This window comes from Engystomops pustulosus, unplaced genomic scaffold (genome assembly GCF_040894005.1).
Source record: "Engystomops pustulosus unplaced genomic scaffold, aEngPut4.maternal MAT_SCAFFOLD_135, whole genome shotgun sequence".
Classification (NCBI taxonomy): Eukaryota; Metazoa; Chordata; class Amphibia; order Anura; family Leptodactylidae; genus Engystomops; species Engystomops pustulosus.
The window spans coordinates 39,947-58,918 of record NW_027285016.1 but is presented as its reverse complement, the minus strand read 5'-3'; the positions used below and the strand labels follow the sequence as shown (position 1 = coordinate 58,918).

Here is an 18,972-nt window from a genome sequence, read left to right as displayed (position 1 = left end):
GGTGGGGGAGATTTATGAGAATGGCTGCACGGTCTGCGCCCGCCTGTGTCCGTCCTGCTGGAATCCCCACTTATATATATGTATATACAGTATATATATGTCTGATGTGACTCTGTGCTTCTCCTCAGGTTGTATACTGACTGACGCGGTCCACCTACCTCCTACAGATGTCCCTACTTATGGACCTATAGAAGACGTGCAGTCGCCTTATTACCAGACTCATCACCCTGCCCCCACCCCACATCTGACACCCATCAATAGCACCCAGTCCTATGCACCCTCGGTGCAGTGCCCCACTCCGGTCTGCTGTGCCCATTGCCACACACTGCCGTCCATTACCAAGAGCCCGCCGGCCAACAGCACCATCAGCCACCACATGAACTTCACCCATTCCACCACCATCAAGCAGCAGGTGGTGCAGCCCATACAGTACAGCTCCAGCAAGGAGCAGAAGTGCCTCTCCCGACCCCTGAGGGTCATACAGCCATGGCTGCCCAGCCAGCCGCACTCAGACACGGAGAACTCATCGTACTGGACCGAGACCCAGCAGCAGAGAGCGGCCGTCCAGCCCCCGGTGCAGAACGTGGCGCCAATCTGTTCTGTGACATCGCAGGACTTCAGCCAGGTGCACACAGCGCTGCCGCTCAGCACCACCACACCCCTGCCAGCGCCCTCTGTACAGATGCAGCTGGGCCCAGTGCCTAGTGGGGCACCACAGAGACACCAGAGCAGCGTGTGCCCGGCAGAGGCCACCCACGAGCAGGCCATGCACCACAGCCTGGACATCATTAACCAGCAGTTTGAGCTGGAGCAGATGCAGAAAGGGCTGGAGCTTCTCCTGCAGAGTCAGCCGTCCAACGTACAGCTCAGCCAGGGCAAGCAGCCGCAGCACGTCCAGCAGACCATAGTGGGCCAGATCAACTACATAGTGCGCCAGCCTGCAGCCCTGCCCCTGCAGAGCCAGGAGGAGGCGCCAACGGTCAGTGTATACATACCTCACAGCCATCATATAGCTGCATAATGTCATGTATATATTATATCGTAGAGGGGGGAGCATGGTGTATAATATATTATAGAGGGGGGAGCATGGTATATAATATATTATAGAGGGGGAAGAGCATGGTATATAATATATTATAGAGGGGAGGAGCATGGTATATAATATATTATAGAGGGGAGGAGCATGGTATATAATATATTATAGAGGGGGGAGCATGGTATATAATATATTATAGAGGGGGGAGCATGGTATATAATATATTATAGAGGGGGGAGCATGGTATATAATATATTATAGAGGGGGGAGCATGGTATATAATATATTATAGAGGGGGGAGCATGGTATATAATATATTATAGAGGGGAGGAGCATGGTATATAATATATTATAGAGGGGAGGAGCATGGTATATAATATATTATAGAGGGGGGAGCATGGTATATAATATATTATAGAGGGGGGAGCATGGTATATCATATACGGGAGGAGCATGGTATATAATATATTATAGAGGGGAGGAGCATGGCGTATAATATATCATAGAGGGGAGGAGCATGGTATATCATATATCATAGAGGGGAGGAGCATGGCGTATAATACATCATAGAGGGGAGGAGCATGGTGTATAATATATTATAGAGGGGGGAGCATGGTATATAATATATTATAGAGGGGGAGGAGCATGGTGTATAATATATTATAGAGGGGGAGGAGCATGGTGTATAATATATTATAGAGGGGGGAGCATGGCATATAATATAGAGGGGGAGGAGCATGGTATATAATATATTATAGAGGGGGAGGAGCATGGCATATAATATATTATAGAGGGGGAGGAGCATGGCATATAATATATTATAGAGGGGGAGGAGCATGGCATATAATATATTATAGAGGGGGAGGAGCATGGCATATAATATATTATAGAGGGGGAGGAGCATGGCATATAATATATTATAGAGGGGGAGGAGCATGGCATATAATATATTATAGAGGGGGAGGAGCATGGCATATAATATATTATAGAGAGGGGGAGGAGCATGGCATATAACATATTATAGAGGGGAGGAGCATGTCATATAATATATTATAGAGGGGGAGGAGCATGGCATATAATATATTATAGAGGGGGAGGAGCATGGTATATAATATATTATAGAGGGGAGGAGCATGGCATATAATATATTATAGAGGGGGAGGAGCATGGTATATAATATATTATAGAGGGGAGGAGCATGGTATATAATATATTATAGAGGGGGAGGAGCATGGTATATAATATATTATAGAGGGGGGAGCATGGTATATAATATATATAATATATTATAGAGGGGAGAGCATGGTATATAATATATTATAGAGGGGAGGAGCATGGTGTATAATATATTATAGAGGGGGAGGAGCATGGCATATAATATATTATAGAGGGGGAGGAGCATGGCATATAATATATTATAGAGGGGGAGGAGCATGGCATATAATATATTATAGAGGGGGAGGAGCATGGCATATAATATATTATAGAGGGGGAGGAGCATGGCATATAATATATTATAGAGGGGGAGGAGCATGGCATATAATATATTATAGAGGGGAGGAGCATGGCATATAATATATTATAGAGGGGGAGGAGCATGGCATATAATATATTATAAAGGGGGAGGAGCATGGTATATAATATATTATAGAGGGGAGGAGCATGGCATATAATATATTATAGAGGGGGAGGAGCATGGTATATAATATATTATAGAGGGGAGGAGCATGGTATATAATATATTATAGAGGGGGAGGAGCATGGTATATAATATATTATAGAGGGGGGAGCATGGTATATAATATATATAATATATTATAGAGGGGAGAGCATGGTATATAATATATTATAGAGGGGAGGAGCATGGCGTATAATATATTATAGAGGGGGAGGAGCATGGCATATAATATATTATAGAGGGGGAGGAGCATGGCATATAATATATTATAGAGGGGGAGGAGCATGGCATATAATATATTATAGAGGGGGAGGAGCATGGCATATAATATATTATAGAGGGGGAGGAGCATGGCATATAATATATTATAGAGCGGAGGAGCATGGCATATAATATATTATAGAGGGGGAGGAGCATGGCATATAATATATTATAGAGCGGAGGAGCATGGTATATAATATATTATAGAGGGGAGGAGCATGGCATATAATATATTATAGAGGGGGAGGAGCATGGTATATAATATATTATAGAGGGGAGGAGCATGGTATATAATATATTATAGAGGGGGAGGAGCATGGTATATAATATATTATAGAGGGGGAGCATGGTATATAATATATTATAGAGGGGAGGAGCATGGTATATAATATATTATAGAGGGGAGGAGCATGGTATATAATATATTATAGAGGGGAGGAGCATGGCATATAATCTTTATTCATTATATAGTAGAATGTGATTAGAACAAGGAGACATAAAAATGATCAACGAAATTATTAGGCTGATAAATTGGTGGAAACGCCTCTGGGAAGTGAGGATCAGTATTTTAGTATCTGCTCCGGGCTCTGAGCTGACATATAGATGTGTCATCCTGGATGAGCGGCTCTACCTGAGATACTTGTGTGGGTTGTAGACTGCGCCTCCTGCTACCTCTAGGGGTGAGAGAGTCTGTGGTCCCCACCTACAGAACCTCTCTAGGGCGCGTCTTGCTACATGTTGTCTGTTACATTTGCAATCAGTGCTAATTCATAACGGGACGGAATGATGTCACTGTTGGGTGTGATGGTGTGGGGGGGGGGCTGTGCTGGTGACACTGTTGGGTGTGGGGGGCTGTGCTGGTGACACTGTTGGGTGTGATGGTGTGGGGGGGGGCTGTGCTGGTGACACTGTTGGGGGTGATGGTGTGTGGGGCTGTGCTGGTGACACTGTTGGGTGTGATGGTGTGGGGGGCTGTGCTGGTGACACTGTTGGGTGTGATGGTGTGGGGGGCTGTGCTGGTGACACTGTTGGGTGTGATGGTGTGGAGGGCTGTGCTGGTGACACTGTTGGGTGTGATGGTGTGGGGGGCTGTGCTGGTGACACTGTTGGGTGTGATGGTGTGGGGGAGGGGCTGTGCTGGTGACACTGTTGGGTGTGATGGTGTGGGGGGGCTGTGCTGGTGACACTGTTGGGTGTGATGGTGTGGGGGGGCTGTGCTGGTGACACTGTTGGGTGTGATGGTGTGGGGGGCTGTGCTGGTGACACTGTTGGGTGTGATGGTGTGGGGGGCTGTGCTGGTGACACTGTTGGGTTTGATGGTGTGGGGGGTGGGTTCTGGTGACACTGTTGGGGGTGATGGTGTGGGGGGGCTGTGCTGGTGACACTGTTGGGTGTGATGGTGTGGGGGGCTGTGCTGGTGACACTGTTGGGTGTGATGGTGTGGGGGGCTGTGCTGGTGACACTGTTGGGTGTGATGGTGTGGGGGGGCTGTGCTGGTGACACTGTTGGGTGTGATGGTGTGCGGGGGGCTGTGCTGGTGACACTGGTGGGTGTGATGGTGTGGGGGAGGGGCTGTGCTGGTGACACTGTTGGGTGTGATGGTGTGGGGAGGCTGTGCTGGTGACACTGTTGGGTGTGATGGTGTGTGGGGGGGCTGTGCTGGTGACACTGTTGGGTGTGATGGTGTGGGGGGCTGTGCTGGTGACACTGGTGGGTGTGATGGTGTGGGGGAGGGGCTGTGCTGGTGACACTGTTGGGTGTGATGGTGTGGGGAGGCTGTGCTGGTGACACTGTTGGGTGTGATGGTGTGTGGGGGGGCTGTGCTGGTGACACTGTTGGGTGTGATGGTGTGGGGGGCTGTGCTGGTGACACTGGTGGGTGTGATGGTGTGGGGGGTGGGTGCTGGTGACACTGTTGGGTGTGATGGTGTGGGGGGCTGTGCTGGTGACACTGTTGGGTGTGATGGTGTGGGGGAGCTGTGCTGGTGACACTGTTGGGTGTGATGGTGTGGGGGGCTGTGCTGGTGACAGTGTTGGGTGCGATGGTGTGGAGGAGCTGTGCTGGTGACACTGTTGGGTGTGATGGTGTGGGGGGCTGTGCTGGTGACACTGCTGGGTGTGTTGGTGTGGGGGGCAGTGCTGGTGACACTGTTGGGTGTGATGGTGTGGGGGGCTGTGCTGGTGACACTGTTGGGTGTGATGGTGTGTGGGGGGCTGTGCTGGTGACACTGTTGGGTGTGATGGTGTGTGGGGGGGCTGTGCTGGTGACACTGTTGGGTGTGATGGTGTGGGGGGCTGTGCTGGTGCCACTGTTGGGTGTGATGGTGTGGGGGGCTGTGCTGGTGACAATGTTGGGTGTGATGGTGTGGGGGGCTGTGCTGGTGACACTTGTGTGTGATGGTGTGGGGGGGCTGAACTGGTGACACTGTTGGGGGTGATGGTGTGGGGGGGCTGTGCTGGTGACACTGTTGGGGGTGATGGTGTGGGGGGGGCTGTGCTGGTGACACTGTTGGGTGTGATGGTGTGGGGGGGCTGTGCTGGTGACACTGTTGGGTGTGATGGTGTGGGGGGCTGTGCTGGTGACACTGTTGGGGGTGATGGTGTAGGGGGGGCTGTGCTGGTGACACTGTTAGGTGTGTTGGTGTAGGGGGGGCTGTGCTGGTGACACTGTTGGGGGTGATGGTGTAGGGGGGACTGTGCTGGTGACACTGTTGGGTGTGATGGTGTGGGGGGCTGTGCTAGTGACACTGTTGGGTGTGATGTGCTGGTGACACTGTTGGGTGTGATGGTGTGGGGGGGCTGTGCTGGTGACACTGTTGGGTGTGATGGTGTGGGGTCTGTGCTGGTGACACTGTTGGGTGTGATGGTGTGGGGGGCTGTGCTGGTGACACTGTTGGGTGTGATGGTGTGGGAGCTGTGCTGGTGACACTGTTGGGTGTGATGGTGTGGGGGGCTGTGCTGGTGACACTGTTGGGTGTGGGGGGCTGTGCTGGTGACACTGTTGGGTGTGATGGTGTGGGGGGCTGTGCTGGTGACACTGTTGGGTGTGATGGTGTGGGGGGCTGTGCTGGTGACACTGTTGGGTGTGATGGTGTGGGGGGCTGTGCTGGTGACACTTGTGTGTGATGGTGTGGGGGGGGGCTGAACTGGTGACACTGTTGGGTGTGATGGTGTGGGGTCTGTGCTGGTGACACTGTTGGGTGTGATGGTGTGGGGTCTGTGCTGGTGACACTGTTGGGGGTGATGTGCTGGTGACACTGTTGGGTGTGATGGTGTGGGGGGGCTGTGCTGGTGACACTGTTGGGTGTGATGGTGTGGGAGCTGTGCTGGTGACACTGTTGGGTGTGATGGTGTGGGGGGCTGTGCTGGTGACACTGTTGGGTGTGGGGGGCTGTGCTGGTGACACTGTTGGGTGTGGGGGGCTGTGCTGGTGACACTGTTGGGTGTGATGGTGTGTGGGGCTGTGCTGGTGACACTGTTGGGTGTGATGGTGTGGGGGGGCTGTGCTGGTGACACTGTTGGGTGTGATGGTGTGGGGGGGCTGTGCTGGTGACACTGTTGGGTGTGATGGTGTGGGGGGGCTGTGCTGGTGACACTGTTGGGTGTGATGGTGTGGGGGGCTGTGCTGGTGACACTGGTGGTGTGATGGTGTGGGGGGCTGTGCTGGTGACACTGTTGGGTGCGATGGTGTGGGGGGCAGTGCTGGTGACACTGTTGGGTGTGATGGTGTGGGGGGCTGTGCTGGTGACACTGTTGGGTTTGATGGTGTGGGGGGTGGGTTCTGGTGACACTGTTGGGTGTGATGGTGTGTGGGGGGGCTGTGCTGGTGACACTGTTGGGTGTGATGGTGTGTGGGGCTGTGCTGGTGACACTGTTGGGTGTGATGGTGTGGGGGGGCTGTGCTGGTGACACTGTTGGGTGTGATGGTGTGGGGGGCTGTGCTGGTGACACTGTTGGGTGTGATGATGTGTGGGGCTGTGCTGGTGACACTGTTGGGTGTGATGGTGTGGGGGGGGGGCTGTGCTGGTGACACTGTTGGGTGTGATGGTGTGTGGGGCTGTGCTGGTGACACTGTTGGGTGTGATGGTGTGGGGGGCAGTGCTGGTGACACTGTTGGGGGTGATGGTGTGGGGGGGCTGTGCTGGTGACACTGTTGGGGGTGATGGTGTGGGGGGGCTGTGCTGGTGACACTGTTGGGTGTGATGGTGTGGGGGGCTGTGCTGGTGACACTGTTGGGTGTGATGGTGTGGGGGGGCTGTGCTGGTGACACTGTTGGGTGTGATGGTGTGGGGGGCTGTGCTGGTGACACTGTTGGGTGTGATGGTGTGGGGGGGCTGTGCTGGTGACACTGTTGGGTGTGATGGTGTGGGGGGGGGCTGTGCTGGTGACACTGTTGGGTGTGATGGTGTAGGGGGGCTGTGCTGGTGACACTGTTGGGTGTGATGGTGTGGGGGGCTGTGCTGGTGACACTGTTGGGTGTGATGGTGTGGGGGGGGCTGTGCTGGTGACACTGTTGGGTGTGATGGTGTAGGGGGGGCTGTGCTGGTGACACTGTTGGGGGTGATGGTGTGGGAAGCTGTGCTGGTGAAACTGTTGGGTGTGATGGTGTGGGGGGCTGTGCTGGTGACACTGGTGGTGTGATGGTGTGGGGGGGCTGTGCTGGTGACACTGTTGGGTGTGATGGTGGGGGGGGCTGTGCTGGTGACACTGTTGGGTGTGATGGTGTGGGGGGCTGTGCTGGTGACACTGTTGGGTGTGATGGTGTGGGGGGCTGTGCTGGTGACACTGTTGGGTGCGATGGTGTGGGGGGCAGTGCTGGTGACACTGTTGGGTGTGATGGTGTGGGGGGCTGTGCTGGTGACACTGTTGGGTTTGATGGTGTGGGGGGTGGGTTCTGGTGACACTGTTGGGTGTGATGGTGTGTGGGGGGGCTGTGCTGGTGACACTGTTGGGTGTGATGGTGTGTGGGGCTGTGCTGGTGACACTGTTGGGTGTGATGGTGTGGGGGGCTGTGCTGGTGACACTGTTGGGTGTGATGGTGTGGGGGGCTGTGCTGGTGACACTGTTGGGTGTGATGATGTGTGGGGCTGTGCTGGTGACACTGTTGGGTGTGATGGTGTGGGGGGGGGCTGTGCTGGTGACACTGTTGGGTGTGATGGTGTGTGGGGCTGTGCTGGTGACACTGTTGGGTGTGATGGTGTGGGGGGCAGTGCTGGTGACACTGTTGGGGGTGATGGTGTGGGGGGGCTGTGCTGGTGACACTGTTGGGGGTGATGGTGTGGGGGGGCTGTGCTGGTGACACTGTTGGGTGTGATGGTGTGGGGGGCTGTGCTGGTGACACTGTTGGGTGTGATGGTGTGGGGGGGCTGTGCTGGTGACACTGTTGGGTGTGATGGTGTGGGGGGCTGTGCTGGTGACACTGTTGGGTGTGATGGTGTGGGGGGACTGTGCTGGTGACACTGTTGGGTGTGATGGTGTGGGGGGCTGTGCTGGTGACACTGTTGGGTGTGATGGTGTGTGGGGCTGTGCTGGTGACACTGTTGGGTGTGATGGTGTGGAGGGCTGTGCTGGTGACACTGTTGGGTGTGATGGTGTGGGGGGCTGTGCTGGTGACACTGTTGGGTTTGATGGTGTGGGGGGTGGGTTCTGGTGACACTGTTGGGTGTGATGGTGTGTGGGGGGGCTGTGCTGGTGACACTGTTGGGTGTGATGGTGTGTGGGGCTGTGCTGGTGACACTGTTGGGTGTGATGGTGTGGGGGGGCTGTGCTGGTGACACTGTTGGGTGTGATGGTGTGGGGGGCTGTGCTGGTGACACTGTTGGGTGTGATGATGTGTGGGGCTGTGCTGGTGACACTGTTGGGTGTGATGGTGTGGGGGGCAGTGCTGGTGACACTGTTGGGGGTGATGGTGTGGGGGGGCTGTGCTGGTGACACTGTTGGGGGTGATGGTGTGGGGGGGGCTGTGCTGGTGACACTGTTGGGTGTGATGGTGTGGGGGGCTGTGCTGGTGACACTGTTGGGTGTGATGGTGTGGGGGGGCTGTGCTGGTGACACTGTTGGGTGTGATGGTGTGGGGGGCTGTGCTGGTGACACTGTTGGGTGTGATGGTGTGGGGGCTGTGCTGGTGACACTGTTGGGTGTGATGGTGTGGGGGGCTGTGCTGGTGACACTGTTGGGTGTGATGGTGTGGGGGGCTGTGCTGGTGACACTGTTGGGTGTGATGGTGTGTGCGGGGGGCTGTGCTGGTGACACTGTTGGGTGTGATGGTGTGTGGGGCTGTGCTGGTGACACTGTTGGGTGTGATGGTGTGGGGGGCTGTGCTGGTGACACTGTTGGGTGTGATGGTGTGGAGGAGCTGTGCTGGTGACACTGTTGGGTGTGATGGTGTGGGGGGCTGTGCTGGTGACACTGTTGGGTGTGATGGTGTGGGGGCTGTGCTGGTGACACTGTTGGGTGTGATGGTGTGGGGGAGCTGTGCTGGTGACACTGTTGGGTGTGATGGTGTGGGGGGGCTTTGCTGGTGACACTGTTGGGTGTGATGGTGTGGGGGGCTGTGCTGGTGACACTGTTGGGTGTGATGGTGTGGGAGGGCTGTGCTGGTGACACTGTTGGGTGTGATGGTGTGGGGGGCTGTGCTGGTGACACTGTTGGGTGTGATGGTGTGGGAGGGCTGTGCTGGTGACAGTGTTGGGTGTGATGGTGTGGGGGGGCTGTGCTGGTGACACTGTTGGGTGTGATGGTGGGGGGGTAGTGCTGGTGACACTGTTGGGTGTGATGGTGTGGGGGGCTGTGCTGGTGACACTGTTGGGTGTGATGGTGTGGGGGGCTGTGCTGGTGACACTGTTGGGTGTGATGGTGTGGGGAGGCTGTGCTGGTGACACTGTTGGGTGTGATGGTGTGGGGGGGGGCTGTGCTGGTGACACTGTTGGGTGTGATGGTGCGGGGGGTTGTGCTGGTGACACTGTTGGGTGTGATGGTGTGGGGGCTGTGCTGGTGACACTGTTGGGTGTGATGGTGTGGGGGGGGGCTGTGCTGGTGACACTGTTGGGTGTGATGGTGTGGGGGGGCTGTGCTGGTGACACTGTTGGGGGTGATGGTGTGTGGGGCTGTGTTGGTGACACTGTTGGGTGTGATGGTGTGGGGGGGCTGTGCTGGTGACACTGTTGGGTGTGATGGTGTGGGGGGGCTGTGCTGGTGACACTGTTGGGTGTGATGGTGTGGGGGGCTGTGCTGGTGACAGTGTTGGGTGCGATGGTGTGGGGGGGCTGTGCTGGTGACACTGTTGGGTGTGATGGTGTGGGGGGGCTGTGCTGGTGACACTGTTGGGTGTGATGGTGTGGGGGCTGTGCTGGTGACAGTGTTGGGTGCGATGGTGTGGGGGGCTGTGCTGGTGACACTGTTGGGTGTGATGGTGTGGGGGGCTGTGCTGGTGACACTGTTGGGTGTGATGGTGTGGGGGGCTGTGCTGGTGACACTGTTGGGTGTGATGGTGTGGGGGGGGGGCTTTGCCACTAGACCTGAACAAAATCCAGATGGTTTGGGGTGAGCTGGACCGCAGAGTGAAAACAAAAGGGCCGACAACTGCTGAGCATCTCTGGGATCTCCTTTAAGACTGTGGGAGACCATTTCAGGTGACTACCTCTTGTATTTCATCAAGAGAAGCCCAGACTTTGCAGAGCAGTGACCACAGGACGAATGTGTCCAAACTTATATATAGAGAGAGAGAAAAGTATATGGACAAATATAAAAGTCAGCACTTTTGGAACAAGGGGAGTAAAAAAACAGAAATGCAAAAATAATAAAGGTCCTGTAAAGGTTAAAGAATTTAATATTGTGGTTCAGCAATTTAATTCAACTAATAGGAGGTGAAAGTAGATCTCACCAGTCTTATCCTGCAGCAGAATTTTTTTTTTGCGACGGTTTTTTTTTTTCATTTTTTAAAAGTAGCTTTTAAAAGTAGCTAAAGAATGCTAACTCCCCCAATAGTGGATGTATCAAGCACTAAGATACAGCAGGAAGGCGGGAGCACAATCCCAGACTGATGATACGTGGGGCCCACAATATTTAGGGTTCCTGGGATACTCGGCTGTGACTGCCCCCTCCAGTAAGTGGCTGTGTCCTTGCTCTGATTTTAGGTGTGTGATGAGCCTATATCCCCCGGGGGTCACACGGTGGATCTCTCCCCAGTGACCGCGCCCTCTCCTGGGAACCTTCAGTCGCAGTCTATAGCAGATGAGATTATTGCAGCAGTGGAGAGCGACGCATGCCGCAGGAACCAGCTCTCTGCAACCCCAGCAAGGAAGGTAAGTGCTGCAGGGACACCCCAGTATTGGGGTATAAATGGTTAACATTACAGACTAACCCCATACTCATATAACACATGCTCAGGTCTAATAAGTGGGAGGGGGCTGTGAATGAGAACTGCAGCTCTGAGGCATGTAATGCTGCACATAGCAGTGTACTGTATGGAGGAAGATGCTTCTAGTGGTGGGGGTCCCAGCCCCCGGGGATAGGTGATAAATGCTGGGGTTATGCTACATGACAGCAGCCTTGTCCATGGTCATCACAATGTCATCTCCTTTATCTGCAGCGTTCAGCCTCAGAAAGTTTCTCAAACTCTCCAGATCTAGAATTGTCGTCCCCCAGACTGTCCCGATCTGTGGACCCCCAGATGCAAGCGGTGCCCTGCCAGTTCTTCAGCCAGCCCCAGGACAGGTGTTACAGTACGGAAGGGGAGTCGGAGAGAATGACTGCTTACGCCTCTGTGGACGCAGCTGTGCCGGAGGAGATGCACTTACCATCCAATGATCACCTAGCAACAGGGGGCGCTCTCCTGGGAAATGCAATATGTAAGGTATGATTACTGATCCCCCCGGAGGATTGGAGCGTAAACACTGCGGAGCTGTGAGACCAGCGGCTCCTCTAACCGTGCAGATGTGGGACTGTGTACAAGCTCCGGAGCTGCGCTCAGTACCCAGGGGTGTCAGGGAGTAATGATACAATGTACAGCACAAGTGTAACCAGTCATTACTGGAATAACGGTGTAACCCATTCATTACCAGCTCCACAAATATCATGGTGCTCCAACCCAAGTGTCACCGACCTGTCCCCCCACCTGTCAGTGTGTCCCTGTACTATACCCCCAAGTGTCAGCGTGTCCCTGTACTATACCCCCAAGTGTCAGCGTGTCCCTGTCCCCCCAAGTGTCAGTGTGTGCCTGTACTATACCCCCAAGTGTCATCGTACCCCTGTCCCCCCCCCCCAAGTGTCACTGACCTGTCCCCCCACCTGTCAGTGTGTCCCTGTACTATACCCCCAAGTGTCATCGTACCCCTGTCCCCCCCCCCCCCCAAGTGTCACTGACCTGTCCCCCCACCTGTCAGTCTGTCCCTGTACTATACCCTCAAGTGTCATTGTACCCCTGTCCCCCCCCAAGTGTCATTGTACCCCTGTCCCCCCCAAGTGTCACTGACCTGTCCCCCCACCTGTCAGTGTGTCCCTGTACTATACCCCCAAGTGTCATTGTACCCCTGTCCCCCCCCAAGTGTCACTGACCTGTCCCCCCACCTGTCAGTGTGTCCCTGTACTATACCCCCAAGTCTCATTGTACCCCTGTCCCCCCCAAGTGTCATTGTACCCCTGTCCCCCCCAAGTGTCACTGACCTGTCCCCCCACCTGTCAGCGTGTCCCTGTACTATACCCCCAAGTGTCATTGTACCCCTGTCCCCCCCAAGTGTCAGCAGCAGCTCATTAATAATAAGTCCAGCAGCAGCCTCACTCCACTCACTGAAATGTCCAGCAGCAGCCTCCACTCATTAATAATAAGTCCAGCAGCAGCCTTCACTCATTGATAAGAAGTCCAGCAGCAGCCTCCACTCATTAATAATAAGTCCAGCAGCAGCCTCACTCCACTCACTGAAATGTCCAGCAGCAGCCTCCACTCATTAATAATAAGTCCAGCAGCAGCCTCCACTCATTAATAATAAGTCCAGCAGCAGCCTCCACTCATTAATAATAAGTCCAGCAGCAGCCTCCACTCATTAATAATAAGTCCAGCAGCAGCCTCACTCCACTCACTGAAATGTCCAGCAGCAGCCTCACTCCACTCACTAATATGTCCAGCAGCAGCCTCCACTCATTAATAATAAGTCCAGCAGCAGCCTCCACTCATTAATAATAAGTCCAGCAGCAGCCTCCACTCATTGATAATAAGTCCAGCAGCAGCCTCCACTCATTAATAATAAGTCCAGCAGCAGCCTCCACTCATTGATAATAAGTCCAGCAGCAGCCTCCACTCATTAATAATAAGTCCAGCAGCAGCCTCCACTCATTAATAATAAGTCCAGCAGCAGCCTCCACTCATTAATAATAAGTCCAGCAGCAGCCTCCACTCATTAATAATAAGTCCAGCAGCAGCCTCCACTCATTAATAATAAGTCCAGCAGCAGCCTCCACTCATTAATAATAAGTCCAGCAGCAGCCTCCACTCATTAATAATAAGTCCAGCAGCAGCCTCCACTCATTAATAATAAGTCCAGCAGCAGCCTCACTCCACTCACTGAAATGTCCAGCAGCAGCCTCCACTCATTAATAATAAGTCCAGCAGCAGCCTCCACTCATTAATAATAAGTCCAGCAGCAGCCTCCACTCATTAATAATAAGTCCAGCAGCAGCCTCCACTCATTAATAATAAGTCCAGCAGCAGCCTCCACTCATTAATAATAAGTCCAGCAGCAGCCTCCACTCATTAATAATAAGTCCAGCAGCAGCCTCCACTCATTAATAATAAGTCCAGCAGCAGCCTCACTCCACTCACTGAAATGTCCAGCAGCAGCCTCCACTCATTAATAATAAGTCCAGCAGCAGCCTCACTCCACTCACTGAAGTGTCCAGCAGCAGCCTCACTCCACTCACTGAAATGTCCAGCAGCAGCCTCCACTCATTAATAATAAGTCCAGCAGCAGCCTCCACTCATTAATAATAAGTCCAGCAGCAGCCTCCACTCATTAATAATAAGTCCAGCAGCAGCCTCACTCCACTCACTGAAATGTCCAGCAGCAGCCTCACTCCACTCACTAATATGTCCAGCAGCAGCCTCCACTCATTAATAATAAGTCCAGCAGCAGCCTCCACTCATTAATAATAAGTCCAGCAGCAGCCTCCACTCATTAATAATAAGTCCAGCAGCAGCCTCACTCCACTCACTGAAATGTCCAGCAGCAGCCTCCACTCATTAATAATAAGTCCAGCAGCAGCCTCCACTCATTAATAATAAGTCCAGCAGCAGCCTCCACTCATTAATAATAAGTCCAGCAGCAGCCTCCACTCATTAATAATAAGTCCAGCAGCAGCCTCACTCCACTCACTGAAGTGTCCAGCAGCAGCCTCACTCCACTCACTGAAATGTCCAGCAGCAGCCTCCACTCATTAATAATAAGTCCAGCAGCAGCCTCCACTCATTAATAATAAGTCCAGCAGCAGCCTCCACTCATTAATAATAAGTCCAGCAGCAGCCTCACTCCACTCACTGAAATGTCCAGCAGCAGCCTCACTCCACTCACTAATATGTCCAGCAGCAGCCTCCACTCATTAATAATAAGTCCAGCAGCAGCCTCCACTCATTAATAATAAGTCCAGCAGCAGCCTCCACTCATTGATAATAAGTCCAGCAGCAGCCTCCACTCATTAATAATAAGTCCAGCAGCAGCCTCCACTCATTGATAATAAGTCCAGCAGCAGCCTCCACTCATTAATAATAAGTCCAGCAGCAGCCTCCACTCATTAATAATAAGTCCAGCAGCAGCCTCCACTCATTAATAATAAGTCCAGCAGCAGCCTCCACTCATTAATAATAAGTCCAGCAGCAGCCTCCACTCATTAATAATAAGTCCAGCAGCAGCCTCCACTCATTAATAATAAGTCCAGCAGCAGCCTCCACTCATTAATAATAAGTCCAGCAGCAGCCTCCACTCATTAATAATAAGTCCAGCAGCAGCCTCACTCCACTCACTGAAATGTCCAGCAGCAGCCTCCACTCATTAATAATAAGTCCAGCAGCAGCCTCACTCCACTCACTGAAGTGTCCAGCAGCAGCCTCACTCCACTCACTGAAATGTCCAGCAGCAGCCTCCACTCATTAATAATAAGTCCAGCAGCAGCCTCCACTCATTAATAATAAGTCCAGCAGCAGCCTCCACTCATTAATAATAAGTCCAGCAGCAGCCTCACTCCACTCACTGAAATGTCCAGCAGCAGCCTCACTCCACTCACTAATATGTCCAGCAGCAGCCTCCACTCATTAATAATAAGTCCAGCAGCAGCCTCCACTCATTAATAATAAGTCCAGCAGCAGCCTCCACTCATTGATAATAAGTCCAGCAGCAGCCTCTACTCATTGATAATAAGTCCAGCAGCAGCCTCCACTCATTGATAATAAGTCCAGCAGCAGCCTCCACTCATTGATAATAAGTCCAGCAGCAGCCTCACTCCACTCACTGAAGTGTCCAGCAGCAGCCTCACTCCACTCACTGATATGTCCAGCAGCAGCCTCCACTCATTAATAATAAGTCCAGCAGCAGCCTCCACTCATTAATAATAAGTCCAGCAGCAGCCTCCACTCATTAATAATAAGTCCAGCAGCAGCCTCCACTCATTGATAATAAGTCCAGCAGCAGCCTCCACTCATTGATAATAAGTCCAGCAGCAGCCTCCACTCATTAATAATAAGTCCAGCAGCAGCCTCCACTCATTAATAATAAGTCCAGCAGCAGCCTCCACTCATTAATAATAAGTCCAGCAGCAGCCTCCACTCATTGATAATAAGTCCAGCAGCAGCCTCCACTCATTGATAATAAGTCCAGCAGCAGCCTCCACTCATTGATAATAAGTCCAGCAGCAGCCTCCACTCATTGATAATAAGTCCAGCAGCAGCCTCCACTCATTAATAATAAGTCCAGCAGCAGCCTCCACTCATTGATAATAAGTCCAGCAGCAGCCTCCACTCATTAATAAGTCCAGCAGCAGCCTCACTCCACTCACTGAAATGTCCAGCAGCAGCCTCCACTCATTAATAATAAGTCCAGCAGCAGCCTCACTCCACTCACTGAAGTGTCCAGCAGCAGCCTCACTCCACTCACTGAAATGTCCAGCAGCAGCCTCCACTCATTAATAATAAGTCCAGCAGCAGCCTCCACTCATTAATAATAAGTCCAGCAGCAGCCTCCACTCATTAATAATAAGTCCAGCAGCAGCCTCACTCCACTCACTGAAATGTCCAGCAGCAGCCTCACTCCACTCACTGATATGTCCAGCAGCAGCCTCCACTCATTAATAATAAGTCCAGCAGCAGCCTCCACTCATTAATAATAAGTCCAGCAGCAGCCTCCACTCATTGATAATAAGTCCAGCAGCAGCCTCCACTCATTAATAATAAGTCCAGCAGCAGCCTCCACTCATTGATAATAAGTCCAGCAGCAGCCTCCACTCATTAATAATAAGTCCAGCAGCAGCCTCCACTCATTAATAATAAGTCCAGCAGCAGCCTCCACTCATTGATAATAAGTCCAGCAGCAGCCTCCACTCATTGATAATAAGTCCAGCAGCAGCCTCCACTCATTGATAACAAGTCCAGCAGCAGCCTCCACTCATTGATAATAAGTCCAGCAGCAGCCTCCACTCATTAATAATAAGTCCAGCAGCAGCCTCCACTCATTGATAATAAGTCCAGCAGCAGCCTCCACTCATTGATAATAAGTCCAGCAGCAGCCTTGTGGGCAGACACACATTCCCAGGGGGGGCTGTTAACTATTACAGTAGCGCAGAATTATGTGCCCAGACTAGTGTCAGTCACAGTACAGGTCAGCTACAAAATCCTCACATATATATATATAAGACTGTAGCAGTATCTGTCCAGGATAAGCTAAACTATGCGGTCTGTGCTCCTCTCTCCCTCCTACTTCCTATCCTCTACCTCCTCTCACTGCTGTCTCCTTGTACTTGTACCTCTGTGGTACCTCGCAGTCATGGCGGGGCCCGGTCCTGGGGTGCATGCACTCCAGCAGGAGCCAGTCCGGTTCAGAGAGACTGTGGGTGCGGGTAAGTCTCTTCCCCTCCTTACAGCTTCCTTTGCCATGGACCAGGCTGCAGGACTCTCCTGTCCCCAGCCGCAGCCTCTGTGACCGTGATCAATACTTTACTGGAGGAATAGAAGTCACATAAATAAGTTCTGTTCTAATATTTTCTATTATTTTACAGATAGAAAATGAGACGTTCAGCTGCAGCGGACCTCCGGCACCAGCGCCCCCTCCACCACTGCCGCCTCCGGCACCGGATAACACTATGGGAAGCGACAGCGGGGCCGCACTCACTGACCTTGTGCTACCGCTGGACAATATGTTTGAGGAGCCGATAAATCTCTCTATTAAAAAATGTTTCCCACCCGAGGCATCCTCTGCCCCCCGGAGAGACCCGAGCCCCCCACAATCAGTAATCAAGGAGATAAAGAATGAAGAGGGTAAATAAGACCTGATATTATAATAATAATCATTTATATAGCGCCATCAAATTCTCCAGCACTTTACAAATCAAAAATTATAGAAAGTTTCTCCAAAATTATCTCATAATAGAAATAACAGTATTGTGGTATCATCCAACCCAGATACAGAGAATCGCTTCCAGCAACACTACCCTGAAGAACCAAAGCGACAAGAGAACACTAACAGGTAATGTGACCCGACAGCAGAATAGTGAGTGCAGCTCTAGAGTATAACACAGGATGTAACTCAGGATCAGTACAGGATAAGTAATGTCATGTATGTACATAGTGACTGCACCAGCAGCAGAATAGTGAGTGCAGCTCTGGGGTATAATACAGGATGTAACTCAGGATCAGTACAGGATAAGTAATGTCATGTATGTACACAGTGACTGCACCAGCAGCAGAATAGTGAGTGCAGCTCTGGGGTATAATACAGGATGTAACTCAGGATCAGTACAGGATAAGTAATGTCATGTATGTACACAGTGACTGCACCAGCAGCAGAATAGTGAGTGCAGCTCTGGAGTATAATACAGGATGTAACTCAGGATCAGTACAGGATAAGTAATGTCATGTATGTACACAGTGACTGCACCAGCAGCAGAATAGTGAGTGCAGCTCTGGGGTATAATACAGGATGTAACTCAGGATCAGTACAGGATAAGTAATGTCATGTATGTACACAGTGACTGCACAGCAGCAGAATAGTGAGTGCAGCTCTGGGGTATAATACAGGATGTAACTCAGGATCAGTACAGGATAAGTAATGTCATGTATGTACACAGTGACTGCACCAGCAGCAGAATAGTGAGTGCAGCTCTGGGGTATAATACAGGATGTAACTCAGGATCAGTACAGGATAAGTAATGTCATGTATGTACATAGTGACTGCACCAGCAGCAGAATAGTGAGTGCAGCTCTGGGGTATAATACAGGATGTAACTCAGGATCAGTACAGGATAAGTAATGTCATGTATGTACACAGTGACTGCACCAGCAGCAGAATAGTGAGTGCAGCTCTGGGGTATAATACAGGATGTAACTCAGGATCAGTACAGGATAAGTAATGTCATGTATGTACACAGTGACTGCACCAGCAGCAGAATAGTGAGTGCAGCTCTGGGGTATAATACAGGATGTAACTCAGGATCAGTACAGGATAAGTAATGTCATGTATGTACACAGTGACTGCACCAGCAGCAGAATAGTGAGTGCAGCTCTGGGGTATAATACAGGATGTAACTCAGGATCAGTACAGGATAAGTAATGTCATGTATGTACACAGTGACTGCACAGCAGCAGAATAGTGAGTGCAGCTCTGGGGTATAATACAGGATGTAACTCAGGATCAGTACAGGATAAGTAATGTCATGTATGTACACAGTGACTGCACCAGCAGCAGAATAGTGAGTGCAGCTCTGGGGTATAATACAGGATGTAACTCAGGATCAGTACAGGATAA

At 51.8% G+C, this 18,972-nt stretch overlaps 1 protein-coding gene across 3 annotated transcripts in view; it reads left to right on the top strand.

The window, feature by feature from the left end:
• The window catches only part of TRIM66 (tripartite motif containing 66), a 79,771-nt gene that overhangs the window by 44,492 nt on the left and 16,307 nt on the right, over positions 1 to 18,972 (top strand). For all 3 annotated transcript variants that reach the window (XM_072131756.1, XM_072131754.1, XM_072131755.1), the window contains 5 exons: positions 129 to 979; positions 11,110 to 11,277; positions 11,565 to 11,828; positions 17,228 to 17,486; positions 17,631 to 17,694. In XM_072131756.1, the coding sequence (XP_071987857.1) occupies positions 129 to 979; positions 11,110 to 11,277; positions 11,565 to 11,828; positions 17,228 to 17,486; positions 17,631 to 17,694 (1,606 nt within the window). The remainder of the gene's footprint in view (positions 1 to 128; positions 980 to 11,109; positions 11,278 to 11,564; positions 11,829 to 17,227; positions 17,487 to 17,630; positions 17,695 to 18,972) is intronic.